The following is a 21354-nucleotide window of genomic DNA, read 5'->3' on the forward strand; positions in this document are numbered from 1 at the left end:
GCTTTGAACTCGAAATCCTCCTGCCTCAGCAGCTGGGATTACACCCATGTGGTACCATGCCCAGCTTAGTAGTTCTTTTTATAGGAATCCACACTAGAGAAATTCTCACAAATACACATAAACAACTTGGTAGATGTTAACCTCCAAAATGGATAAATATAATGCCATCACAATCCATAATGCCATAATATCATCATTAAGAGAATGATAATCTATTTATAGACAAAATGATACAATGTCTAGGATTTGCTTCAAAACAATGCGGGATGGGAATAGGTGGGGGAATGGCAATGTATTATAAATAAATAATTACTTTTCAGTGCTCAGCCTCTTGGAGTGTACTATACTATTACTTCTATTTTATTGTTTGGAAATTTCCATACTAAAAAGTTAAAAATAATTCAGATGCTCACACAATATATGATCTTATAAAGCAACTGTAATGAATAACCCAACATTACTTATTAAAATGAATAAACCATTGATCTATATCAATGTGGAGATATCTATGCGTTGAACTTAATAAAAGCAAGCTGCAAGAGATTATGAACCATATATTTTGTACTTAAAATTTTAAAAATCATGCAACTATATGTTGTTTAGTAATGTGCAAATACGTAATAATTAAGCATAAAAACCTGGACTACAAAGATACACACCAACTTTAATAAAGTAAGCAAGAGAGGGAAATGAATATGTTACCTTTCCTATAACTTTCTATTTTCATTAGAAGACAAGTTTGCAGCAAATACAGATTATTAATATGCATACAATCTGGGTAGTGGTATGTGGAACACAGTATAAAAGGGAACACCCCAGAAAGTAGTAAAGGCTCCACAGGAGAGGGGCTATCTGAGCTGGATGTGGATGAATAGATAAGAATTCCTCAACCCAAACAGAACATAGAATAAGAAATTCTAACTCTAGCTAGGCATGGTGGTACACACCTATAATCCCAGAGATTTGGGAGGCTGAGAGAGGAAGATAACAAGTTCAAGGCCAGCCTAAGCAACTTTTCCAAGGACCTGTCTTAAAATAAAAAATAAAAAGGGCTGGAAATGTAGTTCAGTGGTAGAGCACCCATGGATTCAATTCAAAGTACGGGGGTGGGGGTTGGAGGAGAGCTAACTCCAGAAAAGATGGGATACAAGAGAATTTCAGACTATTTCTACTCTAATAGAAAATAATCCACACAAAGGGTCTCTCTGATGTTGGTCCCAAAACACAGTCTTTGACCTACAGACCATGAATCTGAGATAAACTCCACAGCACCTATGATGAATGCTCAGGCAGCACTTCTGGATAAATGAATAAGTGTCTATTTTATTCACTCACTGAAGAAATATCACTGGGACAGAAATCTACGTCAGGCACTGCTCAACCCCTAGGGATACTTCAGACAGCAAGACAGAAAAGGTCCTGGACTCAGGGATGCAATCTAGTTGGGGAGGGGCATGCAACACAAAAAAATAGCAAGGTATCCAGCTGTAGGGGCAACAGAGAATGGAGGAACTGGGGAAGGCTGCTTCAAAAGAAGGAAAGGACCAGCCAGTCATATGTGACCCACGAGAGAGTGGCAGGCAGAAGGCATGGGGTTGAGAGTGGGGAGTCAGAGAGGAATCTCAAGTTGGACCCTGGGCACAAAAATTAGGAAGTATAAACAAAACACAAGTGTACTCATATCACTTCTACTCTCTTAAATTCAACTGGCAGATACTGGCAGCTACAATTCACATTCTTCCAAAAAAAGACAGAGATTGAGTAAACTGTCAATAGGACCACATGCTGGCCCCTTTAGCCTTCTCTTCTCTATCAGCACCACTCCTACCTAAGGCCAGCCTACAAAGGTAGTAAAGTAACTCACTCTTCCAATTTGAATAAGGTGACTTTGTGGAAGCAATGTCCCTGTACTAGGCAACTGACAGAGGAAAGAAAGAAGGGGGCCAATTCCTGGGTATCAAAACAGATTCCACCTGGCATAAATCTTCCCCAAATGATCCTGGAGCATAAAGACATCCCAGAGTGAGCACACAGGCCCTTGGAGCTCACAGGGTAGGGTAGACACTCAGCCATCTGGAGTTGGGGCTGGAACCTGGGCCAGAGGGTTTCCTCACCAAGTCTCCACATCCTCAGCATGATGCTTTTGCCAACTGAAAGGCCCTACACATACATGAGCTCTGTACATATGCTTAATCTCCTTCAACGTATTTATTAAATAAGAACCTACTCTGTATTGCCAGAAGCAGTGGTGCACGTATGTAATCCCAACCACTCAGGAGGCTGGCAAGGTGCTAAGCAAATCAGTGAGATCCTGTCTCTAAATAAAATACAAAATAGGGCTGGGGATATGGCTCAGCGGCCAAGTGCCCCTGAGTTCAATCACTGGTATCCCCTCGCCAAAAAAAAAAAAATAAGCTAATTTGTGCCAGGCACAGTACTAGGTACTTGGATCCAGTCATGAAACAACAAAATTCCCTATTTTTTCACAAGCTACATTTCAGTGGAGAAGACTCACAACAAATATAATAAAGAAGCAAATTGTATAGCATAATACCAGGTGATGAACTATGGGGAGAGTATAGAGCAGAGGAGGAAGATACTATGAAGGGAGGCTACAGCTGAAAAGAGGGTATGCTTGCTGAAGAGAAGGTAAAGAACAGGGGATGGCAAAATTCTTTTTTTTTTTTTTTTAAATATTTATTTTTTAGTTCTCGGCGGACACAACATCTTTGTTGGTATGTGGTGCTGAGGATCGAACCCGGGCCGCATGCATGCCAGGCGAGCGCGCTACCGCTTGAGCCACATCCCCAGCCCCAATGGCAAAATTCTTAAAGGACCATACAGTAAATATTTCAGGCTTTGTGGGCTATAAAGTTTGTAATATATACTAGACTCTGCTACTGTACTGCAAACACAGCCATAGTTAATTTGTAAATGAGTGGATGTGGCTATGTCCCAAAAAAACTTTAAAGAGACATCAGAGACTGGGTTGGATGCCTCTCCCTTGGCAAATCCAGAATACCTGATGCTCTGTAACTTGTCTGATATTGCTAGGCCTCCCACTCAACAGAGAGCTTTGGGGACGGGGTTAATACTGCTTATCCTCAGTAACCCCAGAGAGCTACTACCAATAAATCACAGATGGCAAGTTCAAGGAAGTCTGCTTATGGAGGCTCACTAAAGAATTATTGACTGAAAAAATTAATAGTTATTGACTGAGCAATTATAACCTGGCATAACAAGTGATATTGGCAAATAGGACTTAAAGGACTTTGGTGGTAATGGTGAATGCAGTGACTACTTTAAAAAAATTATTATGGCCTACTTTTGTGTCCAACTAGTAACAGAATCAGCAATAACTAGTGGAACTAAATTCACCTGCTATTTAAAACCAGGTCTATAGTTCCCTGAGCCTCAGTTGCACAAGGGAACTGCTATAGTTTGGATTTTAAAAGAATTTTTTTAAATTTTTTTTATGGTGCTGGGGATTAAACCCAGGGCCTCGATTAAACCCTTGCCTTGCGAGGCAAGCACTCTACCCCTAAGCCACATTCCAAGTCCTATAGCTTAAACCTTGATTGTCACCTAAAGGCCCATGTATTGGCACTATTGGAAGGTGGTAGAACCTTTAGAAGGCAGGGCCTAGTGGAAGTAAATGCTACCAGGGGCATGCTCTTAATGAGGATTTCAGGACCCCAGCTTTTTCCTATCTTTCTCGTTGCTTTTCAGCTGCCATGAACAGGTTTCCTCTACTACATGCTCTTGCCATGATGTACCTACCGCCTTGCCACAGGACCAAAATCAATGGGACCATGTGACTCTGGACTGAAACCTCTGAAACCGTGAGCCAAAATAAATCTTTCCTCCTTATAAGTTGATTAGCTCACAATAATGGAAAACTGACTAACATAGGAACCAAGTCCAGGTTTTCTGGCAAGTCTCAATAATCATACACATATAGAGAGTAGTCAAAGAGGCACAGTGGGCCCTCCTGCATGGAAAGGCCAAGCAAGCTCAAGGGAGCCAACACAGCTCTGTTCCTCTTGGTACTCTTCAGCCCCATCCCAACCCTGTACTAATAGCCCATGGCCTGGGGAAACCACGCACATAGAATCGTAGCAGAGCCCCATCTGAATTGCAGCACCAGGACCTTCTTCCCAAGTATTCATGGGCTGTATTGAGCAGCATGAGGGAGGAGGGGAGCATGGGTGTCTCTGACATTCCTAGAGAAGAACAGACCAAGAGAAACAGAGTTAGCAGGAACAGGGGGAACTGCAAACAGGTTGCAAGGCTCTCTCTACTTTGGGGGCTTTTTTGTCTTTACAAAAGTGCCACAGAATTTCTTACTTTCTTTTATTTTCTTGTTTTTAAATAAGAATGATTTGATTTGCTTTACTAAAACATGCATATCAAAAAGCAATTCAAATCATACAGGAAAGTATAAAGAAGGAATGCTTCATTTACCAAAATACCAACCTCTAAGAATGAACCAATGTTGACATTTGGGACAAATAATTTATAATAATGGAACTCATAGTACCATTTCCTAAAATTTCTTATCTTTTACACATGCCTGAATATTACAGGAAAAAAAAAAAAGAAAACAGAAGGGGGAAAAAAACCCTGAATTTCAGTTAAATATTTGGTTACCAATAGAATTATTATTAGCTTCTTAAAGAATTTCATTATTTTTGAAACTCTAGGCCATAATCTATTAGTGTCTTATGATTTGCACTTTTAGAGGGGATTAAGACAGAACATATCAGAACAGAAAATATCAGAAGGTATTACTCAGGAGAAATAACTTTCTTTCCTGAAATTTGCCTGGTACTTTTTATTATTGGTTAGCACCAGTCAAAAAAGTAAAGCACTGGTTTGAAAAAAAGGTCAGGTCATCATTAAGTTCAAGCAAGTCTTTTTTTTTTTTTTTTTTTTGAGACAGGGTCTTGCTTAATTGCCAAGGCTGTCCTCCGACTTTTGAGCCTTCTGCCTCAGCCTCTAAGTTGCTGGGGTGACAGGTATCACTGTGCTCTGCTAGTCACTCCAATCCTCTGAGGGTCTTACAGTTTCCATTTACAGACATCAAATGATTGTTACATAAGATCAGTGATTCACTTTATAATATTTCCTCCTCTCCCTACCTTTCAGTTTTGTTTCATACATTTTCTATAACCATTCCAGGTTTATAACATTTCCATTCTTTTCTACAACCACACTTAGCCCAGTTGTTTTCTCTCAACACCAATTTTAAATGGACTCGGTGCTCCTCACAAATCCCTTCTTATGAATTAGCCATTCTGACTAGGTACCAAGTTGATTCTTTAGAAAAGATTTTAAGAAGTACTCATGCGAGCTGGAGCTCCTGTTTATAATCTATTTTATAAATCTGTTTATAATTTATTATCTCTGTAATTACAAACAACTTGGCTAGATATCTTAGGCCACATATTTTTTTCCTGAGGAACTGGACAGACATATACATTATCCCAACTGCATTGACTGAAGTTATAAAGAAATCTAAAATGAGCCTAATTTTTTATCCCATGAAGACAATAATTACTTATTCAGCTTAGAAACCAAAATAATCTTTATCCTTTCAGTAGATGATTAACCAGGATGTATTTGATATGGCTTGCAATATATTAATTTCTCTTGGTATCTACTGTACACTTGGAATCTGAAGATTCAATTTTTACTACATTTACAGATACTATCTTATATTGGACATTAGGAGGATTGCTCCTCCTGTTCCATTGCCTAAGTCTTTTCACTGGGGGCACTACTTGTCCTTACACCAAATCCCAATCCCTGTTCTCCACCTCTATCATCTTTCAATGCTTTTGAGTTCTTCACTGCATTCACTTTGTTCATTTTGGTCAAATTCATTCTGCTCCTTGCCATTTGGGTTTTTGAATTTATAATAGTGAGATTTAGTTTGCAGAGTTTTCTTTTAGTTCTTCAATTTCCTTTTTACCTCATTGTTTATCAGATCAAAATTTCTAATTATTTTCTTGGACCAACCACATACAGAGATTCTGTCTCTCTTCCTTAGAGATACATTCTCTGCCAGGATGAATACATCAGTATTTTGGTAGGCTACAGTCACTCTTTTTTTTTTTTTTCTTTTTTTTTAAATTTTCCATAGCCCATCACAGGCCTAGTCTTCAACCTTCAGTAATTTAGCAAACATATATTGAGCACCTACCCTGTGCCTTGCCAGTGCTAGGGAAGAACACACCCTGGTGGAACATCTGGTATAGCCAATGATACATTTGTTAAAATGACTTTGATGGAGAGATGTGCTAGATCAGTGGGAGGATTTCATACCGGCCCTGACCTGGCCTGAGCCTGGGAAGGCTGCCCCATGGCTGCTGTTAGAGCTGAGCAGTTCTCAGCCAGGTCAAGTAGGGATGCTTAGGATAGATAATGAGTATGAGTTAACAAGTGGGAGAGGCAGAGAGAAGCATAAACAACTCTGGAGAAGGTTGGCAATAAAGAACAGGGGAAATAGCAGCTGAGAGATCAAAGTAAAAATCCAGGGAGGATTTTTTTTTTTAGTTGTTGTTGTTCTTTTTTTTTTTTTTTTAAAGATCAAGGGACATGTTTAAATGTTGACAAGAAGGTTTAGGTAGAAAGAAAGAGGGTGAAGATACAGGCAAGGCTGGGCAGATGTATCATGCAGAGAAGGAATAAGAGTGCAGGAGGCAGGCTCTTTTTTTTTTAAATTTTTTTTTATTGTTGGTAGTTCAAAACATTACCAATAATAAAAAGAAAATTAAAAAAAAAGAAAAACATAAAAAAAAAAAAGAGTGACTGTAGCCTTTTCTTTTTGTTCCCCCAGTCCTTTATGGGGGTGGTTACAATATGTTAGTACACTTACCATGTCATTTCTTTCTGTCCTGCTCAAGGTCAGCCTAGGCAATTCCTCTAGACTCAGAGTTCTAATATATCATGGACGAATTAGCTAACTTCTCTTTAAAGCTACAATTTTAATTCTCCTTCTATGTCTGCAGAGACAGACACTGTTCATCTTTAGGTTCTGCTAGAGCTAGAGACTCACCTCACCTGAAGTTACACACTTCTCACTGAATGTGTAGTCACATTCAATGACTAAGTGAGATGAGAGTATAAAGGCCAGGCTACCTCAGCTCAGGCAGGACAGGTCTGATGGGCAACTGTCATCCAGAACTCCCTGCCAGGTTGGCCAAGGCTCTGTCAGGCCTGCATCACAATTTGACTTCTTCCTCCACCCACTTCTGCTTCTTCCTGTCCTACTTTTTGCACATATTGATCCCTAATAAATCTTATTACAGTATCTGCTTCCAGAACGCTCATTATGTGTGTGGGCCACCTCTGCATCTCAGACCATCTCACCCCTGCTAAGAGTTTAGTGTGTGACAATGGCCTCACCACACATTCAGAAGTGTTTTATCCCTGAGCTCTTTCCTTCAACTTAGCCTGCTAAAGAGAGGGCAATGTGGAGGGGCTTCTCTATCAGTCCATTCTATACAAATTAGAGAAAATTAATATTTCCCAGAATTTGGTCAATTTACCATCTTTCCTCAGTTTACCTAAATTGGGGCAGAGGGAACAGAGCCACGTGTGCTGTCAGTCCACCCAGAATTTTTGTCTCTTTCTTTGGCATACTTTCCAACATTGGAGGCATATAACTCTTCCTCTTTCCTTGTCTACTTCCTAGAAGGTTTTTTTTTTTTTAAGACTGTTTTTGTTTGCATAATTAATTTTGAGGGAAAGGGAAAATCTCAATATAGAAGTTTTCTTGTATTATCTTTTTTTTAAGAGAAGAGAAGAGAGAGAGAGAGAGAGAATTTTTTTTTATATTTATTTTTCAGTTTTTGGTGGACACAACATCTTTATTTTATTTTTATGTGGTGCTGAGGATCGAACCCAGTGCCCTGCACATGCCAGGCAAGTGCATTACCACTTGAGCCACATCCCCAGCCCTTCCTGTATTATCTTTAGAAAAATAATAAACATTTATAGTTATGAATCTTTTACTTTTTCACTACTAAGATTTTATTTGGAAAGTAAAAAGGTATTGTTTAGTCAAGAGCTCAAAAGATGTTCATTCCCAGAAATTTATGCTAAAAAAGTAAAATGAGAGAAAGAAAAAGGGTATACATGAAGTGTTCCCCACAGTATGACCTATAAATAGAAATATTGCAGTCTTCCTTACTCAGCAGGGGGAAGAGCTCAGGAGAGCATGCACTTGGAATCAGTATTATGAAAACAAGACAATAAAATGGTGGCTGGGTTGTAACTCAGTGTGGTTGAGCTCTCACCTCACATGCATGAGACATTGGGTTTGATCCTCAACACCATATTAAAAAAAAAAAAACAAATAAATAAAACAAAGATTTTTTAAAAATGGGAATAGCTTTACAAAACAAAGTCTGAAAGCCCTTTGTAGTCTGCTCTCCCTCACATACAACCCACAAACTCCAGGCCTCCTGAGTCACACTGCCCACTATGGCTCCACCTCCCTAGCATCTTCTGCTCTGGATTTTCTATCAGTTTTCAGCTTCACCTCCCAGCCCACCTCAGGCAGCCTCAGGCACCTCACTAATCTCACTGGCCTAATACACAGTCAGAAAGCTCACCTCTCTCCCCTTATCACAAACCTGTCAAGGGCAGTGGAGTCTAATTCAGAGGCCTAACATATAATAAGCAGCTGAGAAATATCTGAGGAGTACACAAAATTATAGAGACAAGGAGTAAAAGGAGATAAATTAATTAAGGAGACATGTTAATTCTAGTTTTCTCTGTTCAGGTGAAAAAGGGATGCGTTTCTTTCCTCTCCACATTTCTTATTTTATAAATGACTGAGGAAAAACTTCTCAGTAAACTTAATTTTGTTAGTTAAATAAATATATAAATATGTATATTATATATACTAACAAATAGATGTATATAAGCATAGGCTGGACAGCAAACTGAATAAAAAAATAAAAAAAAAAAAGCAGGATTACAGCAATGATTGCTTTAGGTGTCAACTAGGTGTTGTGATATAGTTCCTTTAATTCAGCACATTTTCTACCCATATTGACCATAGTTCAAGTGCCATCTCCATCACCGGTCCTAGCTTGTCTTCTTCAGGTTCTCAATTCATGACTACTCACTACTCAGCACCTATGACACTCTAGGTACTAATTTGCTATGGTGCTTCATGGTTTTATTTCAGTCTGTTCCTGGAACAAACCTCTGAGGTAGCTGCCATTATTCCCAGTATAAATAAGGGAAAATAGAAGCTGAGGTTATATGAACTGCCAAAGGTCACATCGCACAGCCAAGAAATGACAGCTAGAATGTGGAACCTTTGCTTGCCCTTTTGGCTTCCCATTCTGGGGCTACTATGGGATTAAAGGAGCTAGCAGTATGAGACACTTCAAGGCACTCCTTAAAGCACTGGCCTTGCTGTCATTCCCTCCATGCTGCCACATGCACCAGACATGCAACACATCATACATTCATGCTTCCCATATTTACTGCACAGTGAGCTTTCTGAGGGAAGAAACAGGGAAGTTTCTGTCTCCGAGTGCCGTGAGAAATCCTGTCACACTGAAACCCAAGCCAACTCGGAGTACCTGGGTAGGGCCTTGAGACCCTAAGATAGAGGTCGGGGCAAGGACACCATGGGTCAAGGCCCAGCCCCATCAAACCTGTTGCCAGTGCACCTTCCTCTACTGGATTCTGAAGCTGCTGCTGGTGGCACAGGGAACGGAAGGTATCCTCTTCCTGCCAGATAATCCTGTGCAGGATGATCCAGGGTAGCACTGAGGAGACATGGGGCTCCTTGGGCTCTTCCTGCACAGCCATGCTGCAGTCGATGACCTGGCAGGGGGCACCAGGGGTATCAGAGTGTGGCCAGTTCTATTCCCCACCCACCTGAAATAAGTCTCCATTGCAGTACCCACTAGGAGATCTAGGGCATGAGGCCTGCCCACCCTCACAACTCTGGTGTGAGAACACTGACCTAGTAGCACCCCAGTAACGCATCAAAGTCTCAGAGTACCCAGTGATCAAGTCACAGCATTCTTCCTCATGCCATGTGCAATTACTGAATGTGGCATGATGAGCTAATGGCCTGGGGGAAGAAACCTATGGATAAGCTACCTGAATGCTAATGAGAGCAAATGCAGCAACAGGGAGTTGCAAAGGAGGGGTAGGGCAGGCAGAGGTGAGCCCTTTAAAGGAAGTTTCCAGGTGAATGGCTATGCCCAATACCTAGAGGGCAGACATATAGATGGGGCCCTAGGGGTGGCCAGAATGGCTGCTGCCAAGGAAATAGAAGAGGGGAGAGAGAGACAGTATCAATGCATCCTGAGCAGCACACCACCCAGAGGGAAATGTGAAGGGTTTTAAGCAAGGGGAGAAAAACATTCATATTTCAGTTTTGGAAAAAGGCCTCTGTGGTAGGATGGTAGTTGGGCTGGAAGGGTAGAAAGATAAGCACCACCATAGGGTGCTGTCATAGTTCATGTAAGAAGTGACAGTGCCTAGGCTATGACAGAACAAGGAAGATGAAGGGAGAAACAAAAGAAAGAGATGCAAAGAATGTGGGGTTGGCAGGACTTGCAGATGGCTTGAGTGGAAGTTAAGGAGAGAGCTGAGGATGTTTCAGAGGAAGGTTCTCTGCCTGGATGATATGGGGTGCTGTGGTTATCTTTTAGGTAGAAGCGCCACAGCAACATGGGTGGTAGAGAGTCCTGACAGGAAGTCAAGAGGCTTAGACTTTTATCTCCATTCTGCCTCTGGCTCACTGCAAACAGACTAGGCCCTGTTCTGAGCCTGTTTTCTCTCTCCAGGACTGGTGGTCTGGGAGAATTCCATCCTGCCAAATACTACATTGACTCTAATTCCCAGACCCAGGGAGATTTGCACACAATCTCAGATCCCCAAATTGTCTGCCAGTGAGGGCAATTCATCCTCTTTGAGGTCCCTAGTTCACAGTGAAGGAGGCATCAAATTGACACACTTGCTGAGCCAGGGAAGAGAATGAAGGAAATAGGGGTTACCTGAATGAGGTTATTGGTGAGCCGGACAAGGCCAGTGGTGGAGGATGATTCCTTCAGGATGTTGCCACTGCTGTCGGCAGAGAGTGCCTGCTCAATGCCCAGTAGCAGCTGGGTCACTGTGGCTACCCACTCCTCCTTGGCTGCAGCCTCACTTGAATTCACCATCTGTTGGACAGCTTCGTTCAGAGCCACATCAGAGCATTCAAAACACTGCTGGTGATCCTTCAGCCGGAGCAAGGAGTCCTGAGCATAGGGAAAAGGGAGATGAAAGGTGCACTGTAAGCTCAGCACACCTTGGTCTCAAACCTGAGACGGGAAGAGCCGAGATAAAAAGATGAGGGACAGTACAAAAGAGAAAGAGGTCCCCAGTGCCTACACAGGTCTACACAGCCTTCAGGCATCTAAGAAGGAAGACAGTGACCTATGTGCAATGCCAATATAATTGTCACAAGCCAGGGGACTTTCAAAAAGGCACTTTGCCTCTCTGACTCATTTTCCCCATTTATAAAAGAGGGATCCTAGAAATGAGACCACACAGTTGGCAACTGGTCAACATGAAACTGAGGGAAACAGCTCCATCAGCTCTTCCCTAAGGCATCATTATCATGTCCCTTTGGTGCCAGAGCTCTGGAGGGGACTCAGCAGAAGAGGGGCGGGCTGCTGGAGAAGAACTGTTTCAGTAGAGGAGGACCTGAGCTAAAGCCACAGCAGAGACAACTGGTCAGACAGTGCTGAAGTTATTGTTCTATGAGGCCCCTCGTCCCCAATGCCAGGCAGGGCCAAGGTGCTGAGTCCTTCTCAGCCTCAGCCCTGCATCACCCCCTTGGAGGTACCATGAGTATTCAGTGAATGCGTTTATGTGCCCATGAAAGAGCTCTCAGGACACCACACAGAAATGTTATTTCTATTTTAAAAATCTCTCTGGGAGCTATCACTTTTTGCAAAGCTCCCCTCTGCCCAGGGCCCTAGAATACAACCTATTTAAACTCCTGGGAATTTTAGGTTCTTTTATCACTGGCTGGTACACGGGGAAATATAGTCTGTCTGTGAATTCACAGATCTGGCGGACTACTTGTTAGACCAGCAGGAAGTGCTTGTACCTGATGCCCCATTGGGATCTGACATCCCCACAGCCCAGGCCCAGCAGTAGCTCCTTCCTGCCTTGACATGGGTAGCCACAACTCTCTGAAGTGACATTGACAGGAGCAGAAATACCCAAACTGCATTTGAAATGTGCTGCAATGTTTGAACAAACATCAAAACCTCCCAAACTTAGCCCTAACTGCTAGGAAAATGGAGTCTGTATTTCTTTAGAGAAAACTGGCTGAGCCAAAGGCCACTGAGGCAAGAAGCACCTATGAAGTAGCTATGGGGTCTAAAACCAGAGTTGACTCCTCCTGGTCAAATCACTGAGCATAAAAGGGCAGATAAAGACTCTGGCCTTAAACTGTAGTCAGATTGTGGTAAAAGTTAGGGACAAGACAAAAATCCATTAGGAGTGCCTTAATATGATACAATCCCCAGGGCTCAAGGCAAGAAAGAATTTAAGTGTCAACAAATGTGGAACACAAACTATTATTGACTGTGAGCAAAACAACTGTCTATATAAATAAAATGAGTAAAAAAACAATCAGAAATAATGGTAATTCAGTAATCAGTTGGATTCAAAAAACAGGCAAAAGTTAGTAGGGTTCCTATAAACCAGCAATGTACAGTTAGGAAGTATAATACCCAACAAAAAGATACTTCTCAAAATAGCAACCCAAAATACTAAGATCTAGAGATCAACTCATCAAGAAAAAAATTATACTGAGGGATGTAAAAGCAGCTTGCCTAAATTGGGAGACAACCCTCCCACCCTAATGGCCAAGGGTTCTAAATTCAACTCCCAACTCCAGAGAAATCAAAGGAAGTAAGTAAACTTACAAAACAAAAGATGAACATTGCTAGAAGAAAACAAGGACAAATAAATTTTTTATCTCTGGTGGTATATCCTTTGCCTGCCTCCCCTCTAGAACATGGGCTCCCTCAAAACTGCCTGCCTCTTGTCCAGTATCAGGCACCCTGTAGGTAGGAAATCAAGCCATGTGTGTTAAAAAAGTAGATAAGTATTTTTTTTTTTCCCAGTCTGGAAAAGCCTGTTTAAGCAAAACGAACAAAAAACACAATTAACAAAATCACAAACATTTGAGAACATTGAAAGATCTGACCACATAAAAATCCAAAACTTTTATATGTAGAAACAAACAAAAAACAATAAAAATCACAATTTACAAGCAAACAACATACTAGCAAAAATATTTGAAAGATATGATAGAAAAAAAATTAATATCAGATTAGGTAGATAAGCACTCTAGGGTTGGAGTGTAGCTCAGTGATAGAGCCCTTGCATAGCATGTGGGTTTAATCCTAATACTGCAAAAAAACAAACAAAACGCCTGTTGAGCTAGTTTATGTACTGTTCACGTGATTTGTTTTGTTTTTGTAATTCCTACCTACTTTATGTACTTATCTTATTCTATAGGGCCTCATTCCTAACTACTGTTAGCATCCAACTTAGAGGACAGATATGCAATCCATATATTTTTCATTCCATATTTTCTTCAAAAGATTCCCTCTACATTGAAATTGCTTAGACAACATTCTTCAATTATTTGTAAAAGTTAGTTGATAATAGTCTTTGTCTTCTGAATAACTGAAACTAAAAAACAAAACAAAACAAAAAAACTAACCAAACAAAAAAACACTCTCTCAACATGAAATAGCAACGATCAGCAATCATTTATTCACAAAATTCAGGAGCTTCTACTGCATGTGGCACAGTCCTAAGGTATAGTCCTTAACACTATTCAGTGTCTATTCAAACAGTGACTCACCCATCCACATCAATTCTTCCTAAAGAATGTGGAGCTTCCTACCACATTCAGTAGGTGATTACAATGACCACAAGAGTAAGACATAGAAACAATGGGAACATCCGACAGGGACACAGACAGAGCTGGCCTCTTCCCCCCACAGCCATCCTGGGGTAACACTCCTCTGTCCCTCCCACACACTACCATGCTGGGCCACCCAATAGCCTGCTATGATAACTTAGGTCAGATACATCTCATTTCCTAATCTCAGCTTGGTTCTGCCTGACCTCCTTAGCCAGGATCTACAGTCTGCCTCCCCATTCCCTGTTTTCCCTCCCTAAGCCAACTCTTTCCTCCCTTTTCACCAGGGCTTTGCTGCCTGATTTTTGCCCATAGTTGCACCTCTTAATTCCTTCCTAGTTCAAGAAAGTTAATGACTGAAATGCCACATGTAATCTGAACAAAAAGCTGGGATAAGACTGTTGTCTCTTTCCAAATTAAGAGGTAAGAATCCAATAATATAATATACACAATGTGATTAGTGGTACAAACCATAAAGGACCAGGATTCCAGACCAGTCAATGCCACCAAATACATTACTATTGTCCATGTTTGTCCCTCTGTCCAATTAGGCATAGAGTTTGGTGGCACTAATGACAGAGGCACCTCCATGGTACCTGCTATGTGCCAGGCCCTGTTCTAACACACATTAGCTTGCATAATCCTCATGGCAGGCCTGAGGTAAGAAAACTTGCCACCCCAATCCTAGTAATGAGGAACTGAGGCTCAGAGAGTTGAGTAGTTAACTCTCTAAGGCAACTGCTGGCTCCCTGGTGGGTTCCAAAATGATTTTCTTCCTAAAGAACAGAGGTATGAAGGGAGCTACCAGAGGGCATGTGCAGACAAGATGTTGCAATTCTTTTTCTTCAACTATGCAGTTGTACACAGATCTTTATTTTATCTTGATTCTTTACACTGTACAGGTATTTTATCAATTTTATATCTATTCAACAGTTAAAGAGCACAAAAGCAAAGATGGATGAATAAATAGGTGGATGGATGGATACCATTCTGACATTTCTTTCTTCCTCTGCCATACAAAAGTTCAGAGTCTCTAAATGGCAATCATCAAGAATATAGGCAACAATAAATATTGATGAGGATATGAGGAGAAAGGTAAACTCATACATTGCAAATTGGTACAACCACTGTGGAAAGCAGTATGAGATTCCTCAGAAAACTGGTAATGGAACCACCATTTGACACAACTATCCCCCTCCTCGGTTTATACCCAAAGGACTTAAAATCAGCATACTGAAGTAATGAAATCACATCAATATTTATAGAAGCTCAATTTACAATAGCTATTGAAGCTCAATTTACAATAGCTAAACTATGGAACCAACCTAGATGTCCTTCAACAGATGAATGGATAAAGAAAATGTGATATGCATATATATATATATATATATATATATATATATATACACACACACACACACACATACATATATATATATGCATATGTGTGTGTATGTGTGTGTGTGTATGTATATATATATATATATATATTCAATGGAATATTTGTATGATATATCAAAGTAAATAAATGCATTAAACGGCTATGTATAACTAATTAAAACAAATAAAAAAGTTAAATTAAAAACAAAACTTTGTGCGCCACAAAGAACTCTAGAACCTGCATTCCTAGATTCTAATATTCCCCCAGTTTTGAACATCTTCTGACGAACATTTTCATAGAGCCAGGTTTAATAGTTTGGACTCCCACTTTTCTAAGTATGTGTTCTCAAGGGCTACTTCAGAGCCTCCAGAGAACACACACATGCACAAGCAAAGGTGAGAAATATAGACAGGGAGCACAAACCTGTAGCAGAAGCAACTGGGCTGGCCTCTCAGGAATAGAAGTCATAAATTCTAGATGTTTGGCCCGGTCAAACCCACTGGTGCACAAAGTGGGGCGGAGCAGATGCACAACAGCTTTGTAGTCACCTGCCTCATAAAGCCGCTGAATCTCCTCCAGGGACTGGCACCGTTCTAGTGACTTCAGGTTCTTATCAATCTGAAAAAGGTCCAAAGATGTTGTCTGATGGTAAACCCTTCACACCCTCCCAGAATCTAGTCAGTGTTTCCATTTATCACATCCAGATGAGGATAAATTAGATGTTGTCCCCTACCCTCAACTCAAGCCAAAAAATAATATGAGTGTTCACATAAATATATGTGCTTTTTAAAGTATTTATATTAAGGTCAAGTCATTTAGTTCTTTAATAAAAAAATATACCCAAACCCCAAAACCACCACAGAAGCAGAGGGGTTCCAGAACAACATCTACCATAATAGTCAAGATAGCCTTGTGGGCAGGCACAATGGTAAATGCCTGTAATTCCAGCAGCTTGGGAGGCTGAGACAGGAGGATCATGACTTCAAAGCCTCAGCAACTTAGTGAGGCCCTAAGCAATTCAGCAAGATCCTGTCTCTAAATAAATTATTAAAAAGGGTCTGGGAATGTGGCTCAGTGGTTAAATGTCCTTGGGTTCAATCCTCAATACAAAAAAAAAAAAAAAAAAAAAAGACAACCTTGTGGTCACAGTTCAGCAAACCAGATTTTCAGAACTACAGTGTCAGGCTGCCAGACCTAGGAAGATTAGGCACTCATAACTAACCCATAGAACCATTTCTTTATATGGCCTGATGCAGTTTCAGTACACAGGAAGGAGGGCACTGTCATAGTTCTCCAGAGCCTGTTCCATGTCTCCCTAGTTAGAAGGAAAACCAAATCAAGAAACAGGGGCAAAAGTCAGGGAACTGGACTTGCCCTGAAAACAACCTTGAAGAGTCTACAGGCTACTTTCAGACAAGGTGGACATTATAGATGTGGAACTGCAACAGGACTAAGGTTGCACACACAAAAAAAAGAGTGCCATTTAAGTGGAGTCTATCTAGCATGTGTGCTAGGCACCACTATTCCACCCTCATGGGCATATCAACAATTATCTTCATCAGCTGACACTTCCCTCTAGCTCTGCTAGAATTGCCACCACACACAGTCAGGGGAACTGAACATAATTTAACAAAATTATGCTAGCAGAAAATTCCATATCTGCCACTGGGCAAGCCAGAACTACCTCTCCTAGGCCTCTCCTGCCCTCTCTTCAAGAGCCCTGCTTAGCATGCAGGAGGTTCTCTTCTTCTTCAGGGACAGGTCAGGTCTGGTCTAACTCGGTCAACTCAGAATAAATCTTTTGACTAAGAAAACACTATTAAAAACTCCTACTCACCTCCTCCAGGGAAACGATGGAGTCATTGTGGAGGTTGGGCAGCCGGATAACAATGTCCCTTTGCTCAGCCCCTGCCTCTGCTTGGATGGCAATGGAACTCTGGAGCATTTCTGTGCAGATGTCATAGTTCTCCAGAGCCTGCTCCATGTCTCCCTAGTTAAAAGGAAAACCAAATCAAGAAACAGGGGCAAAAGTCAGGGAACTGTCATGATGTGCCAGGTTCTTCACATTCCTGATCTCAATGGACAATGGGTGCTCTCAGAGCAGAGTTTTAATCCAATTACAGCTCTACTCCCCTAAAAGGGTCTGGCACACAGCTGGGGCTCAACAAATATTTACTAAATGCTTGAAAAAAAGAATGATCCATACCACAATTCTAAGAGGAGAAGTATCATTAACCCTTCATTATAAGTGAATAATACTTAGGCAAAGCTAGGTACATGGCAGAACCAGGATTAGAACCTAGGCCTGCCCTAATTCTAGAAGTGACATTCTTCATATTAAACAATGATACTTCCCTCAAACTGAACTGCTGCTGCTGCAACCTTAGTAATCTATGGCTTGTTCTACCACAGTGCACCATGTACCACCCAGCACTGGGTACTAGGTAACAGCGCCAATCCACCCTGGCCTTCCCAGAACTCTTACAAAATAGGTGGAGAGTTCCCTTCTAGAAAATACTGCTTCTATTCATGTACTTGCTAAAGCTTTGTCAGGAAAACATAAAGATCAACCACAGGAAAAAATAATAATAATAAAAATGAGGCACAGTAGATCCCTTGTAGAGTTCTGTGGATATGCTGAGGTATTTTACAAACTGGTGGCCATGCTTGGATTTTTGACAAGCTTAAAATTCCCAACCATTCCCATTTCTTCATGTCAAACCCAGTGCCTAGATAGGTACTATGCATACATGCATGCACTCACATAGCAACTGACTAGAGAACCAACCTGCAGTGCCAAGAAACGAGCCTTCAGCCAATAAACACGGACCACAAACTCTAGCCAGCCATCCTCAAACAGGTCACGCTGGGATGAGGCAAATGACAACTGCAGGAGGTCACCCAGGCAGTGGGTTCCTGGGAAGTCAGGCCCAAATCTGCCATTCACCATACCAGCAGGGCAGTTACGAGGAGACACTGAAAACCATCAGGCCAGAAAGTCACATTCATATGCAGGATCCAAATGCCCTTCGGCTCCCAGAGGTCACCCTCAGCCTTTACCACATCTGCTCTTAGTCTTTTTGGGTACTCTAACCCCCTCTGCATTCTACAGATGGAAATTTGTTATTTATTTATGTATTACTATGGTACTGGAGACTGAACCCTGGGCCTCACACATTCTGATCAAGTGTTCTACTACTGAGCTATATCTCCATCCCTTTTAATTTTTTAATTTTGAGAAAGAATCTTGCTAAGTTTTCCAGGCTGGCCTCAAACTTGTAAGCCTCCTGCCTCATTCTGTAAAGTAGCTGGAATTGTATGCATGCTCCATTGTGCCCAGTTTAAGTGGTAGTTTAAAAGTCAGAATAATCATATATTATCACCTGGGAAATTCACTGGGGAAACATAGAGCATTGAGCAGTACTCCAAAACTGAGATCCTGCTCCCTTTAATCCCGAGGAATACCTAAGGGAGGCAGATGGCTCCCTCTGAAGGCTGAGCTGCTGCTAACTACTCCTTGAAGTCAGGGAGATTTCTCTGGGATTTTGGAACTGGTCTGTGACCTTAATGAGCCAACCCAGAAAATGTGCCCACATGAATATAAGTATGAATTCCATGACTCAGCCTCTCCATTTCAGCTTCCTCCAGCCTGCTGAGTTCAGAAAATCACCCCACCACAGAACATAGATGTCTCCTACCTGCAGAGCTTCTGCCTTTGGTCAACAGCCACTGGTCCAATTGGAGCTCCATGCAGGAAAGAGACATAAGCATCATATCCTGCAGGAAAGGTACAGGAAAGGCAGGAACAAAGTCTCAAAGATTCACCTAAGTATGGGGAGTAGGGAGGAAACTAAACTAAAATTTACTTCTGGGGTAAAAAAATAATTCTTCTACCTACTTTCCATTTCCTAAAATGTTAATCAGTGGCTACTTGCTAGGACATAAAAAAGGCACATGGATCTACACTGAGATAAATCTTGGGAAGGACAAAAGACCTGCCATCAGAGTCCTGAGGGACCATCCTGAAGAAGAGGATGTCATTCACCTGCCACATGCCAGGCCAGACACTGTATCCACTGAAGCCTTTAAAGTTCCTTGGGAGGTCAATGCAACATTTCCAGAGCACTCAGGGAAGCTGGAACTCAGTGACAAGGAGGTACCTGCCAGTACGCACTGTTAGAAATTAACTTGGTTTGCCTGGAGATCAAAGCCTTGGCTCTTGCTGCTCCACACCATTCCTAGCAGAAAGCCTGATGCACAAAAGCTGCCAGGAGGGAGTCCCTGAGGTATTGCAGTGGGGTTTGCCCAGCAAGGGAGTGATGACCCACATGTTCCTCCAACTTGACCCTCAGCCAGAAAGATCACATGGGCAGGCCCTAATAGCTCCCCATGCTCCCACCTTGATACTTGCATAACACCTCCAATGGGAGGAGGCCTGAGTATCCTGTGCTCCCTTGAGCTCTGGGAGGCAACTAATGGAGGAGCCTGGGGTACAGAGTGCAGTCAGTAGACAAGGCTGAACAAGACTCCGTACAACTGCTGGAGGCTCCACCACTTCCCTAAGCTACTGACTTAGCCTCTGTACTTCTGTTTTCCTACAAGTTAAAAAAAATTAGTGAGTCCCTCACACCTTGAACATTCAAATGCTTGTGTGTTCAAGGTCCTCAAGCTTTACCCAGCTAACTTGCTTATCTCAGTAAATGACACTAGAAGCCCTTGCTATGACTCACATTCTCTCACATCCATACTCAATTTATCCTGTCAGTTCTGTCTTCAGAATCCTGATTCTGCCAGGTATGGTGACAAACGCCTGTGATCCTAGCGGCTCAGAAGGCTGAGGTAGGAGGATCTGGAGTTCAAAGGCAGCCTCACCAACAGTGAGGCACTAAGCAACTCAGTGAGACCCTGTCTCTAATAAAATACAAAGAAGGGCCGGGAATGCAACTCAGTGGTTGAGTGCCCCTGAGTTTAATCCCGGTACAAAAAATAAAAAAAGAATCCTGATTCCACTGTCACTACTGATATCAGCCACCAACATTGCTCAGCTGGCAGCAATCTCCTGCTGGCTCCCTGAACCCACTTTTATCCCAGTTTATCCTCTACTCAGTCACTAGAGGTCTTTCTGGACACAAGCCAGGTTAGTCCTTTGATTTCCTACTTTAAACTCCTTAGGGGTCTAGGTTTCAGGCACATAAGTAGATGCAATAAGTGGACTAAACATATCAGCCATATACCCACAGAAGATCCCTGTCTCTGTCCCCTGGTGCCACTATGATGCTGGCCATAGAGAGGCCCCTGACCTTGATGTGCTTGTTGCTGCAGTCTCTTAGCAGTGGGTTGGGCAGGCTGGTGCTGTGCCTCCTCCAGCTGTGGTAGACGCTGAGCACAACCTCTGCCAGGCCCGGTGGCCACCTCAGCAGGAACTTGTGGCCCATGCCCTTCAGGTAGCGCATCATCAACTCCAGAATGCCCCCATTGGTCAGGTTCTCCAGTAGGAACTCATGTACATCCTGCTTCTCTGCCCAGAGAAAGAGAACAACCTGACCTGGATGAAGGGGACCTCCTATGTCTAGTCTCCTATTCTCTTTAAAAGAGGAGAACCTGTGCCCTCCTCCACCACTCAATGCAGGTAAACATGGTATCAAGTTGCAGTGCTGAGGTCAGGCTATTGGGGTTCAGTGCCTGGCTCCAGCCCTCATCAGTTGTGAGCAAGCCTCTCATAATCACCATGTCTAGGGCTGGGGATGTGGCTCAAGCGGTAGCGCGCTCGCCTGGCATGCGTGCGGCCTGGGGTTCGATCCTCAGCACCACATACAAACAAAGATGTTGTGTCCGCTGAAAACTAAAAAATAAATATTAAAAAATTCTCTCTCTCTCTCTCTTAAAAAAAATAATAATAGTCACCATGTCTAAGGTGGGCATCAAAAGGACTTCCAAATGCTGCTTTGTATGCTTAATGAGATAATGCACATACAGTATTGCACAGTGTCTGGCACATAAT

The 21354-nt window shown here is 42.0% G+C and overlaps 1 protein-coding gene across 7 annotated transcripts in view; it reads right to left on the reverse strand.

Annotated features, from left to right (window-relative positions):
* Cabin1 (calcineurin binding protein 1) overlaps window positions 1-21354 on the reverse strand; it is a 138790-nt gene that overhangs the window by 86098 nt on the left and 31338 nt on the right. For 6 of the 7 annotated variants that reach the window (XM_077796147.1, XM_077796146.1, XM_026412507.2 and 3 more), the window contains 8 exons: window positions 20654-20871; window positions 19052-19130; window positions 18142-18329; window positions 17191-17343; window positions 15777-15971; window positions 11037-11279; window positions 9681-9852; window positions 4108-4223 (listed from right to left, as the gene is read on the reverse strand). In XM_077796147.1, coding sequence (XP_077652273.1) covers window positions 4108-4223; window positions 9681-9852; window positions 11037-11279; window positions 15777-15971; window positions 17191-17343; window positions 18142-18329; window positions 19052-19130; window positions 20654-20871 — 1364 coding nt within the window. The remainder of the gene's footprint in view (window positions 1-4107; window positions 4224-9680; window positions 9853-11036; window positions 11280-15776; window positions 15972-17190; window positions 17344-18141; window positions 18330-19051; window positions 19131-20653; window positions 20872-21354) is intronic. The other variant, XM_026412506.2, reaches the window with a different exon arrangement.

Source organism: Urocitellus parryii, chromosome 3 (genome assembly GCF_045843805.1).
Source record: "Urocitellus parryii isolate mUroPar1 chromosome 3, mUroPar1.hap1, whole genome shotgun sequence".
Lineage (NCBI taxonomy): Eukaryota > Metazoa > Chordata > Mammalia > Rodentia > Sciuridae > Urocitellus > Urocitellus parryii.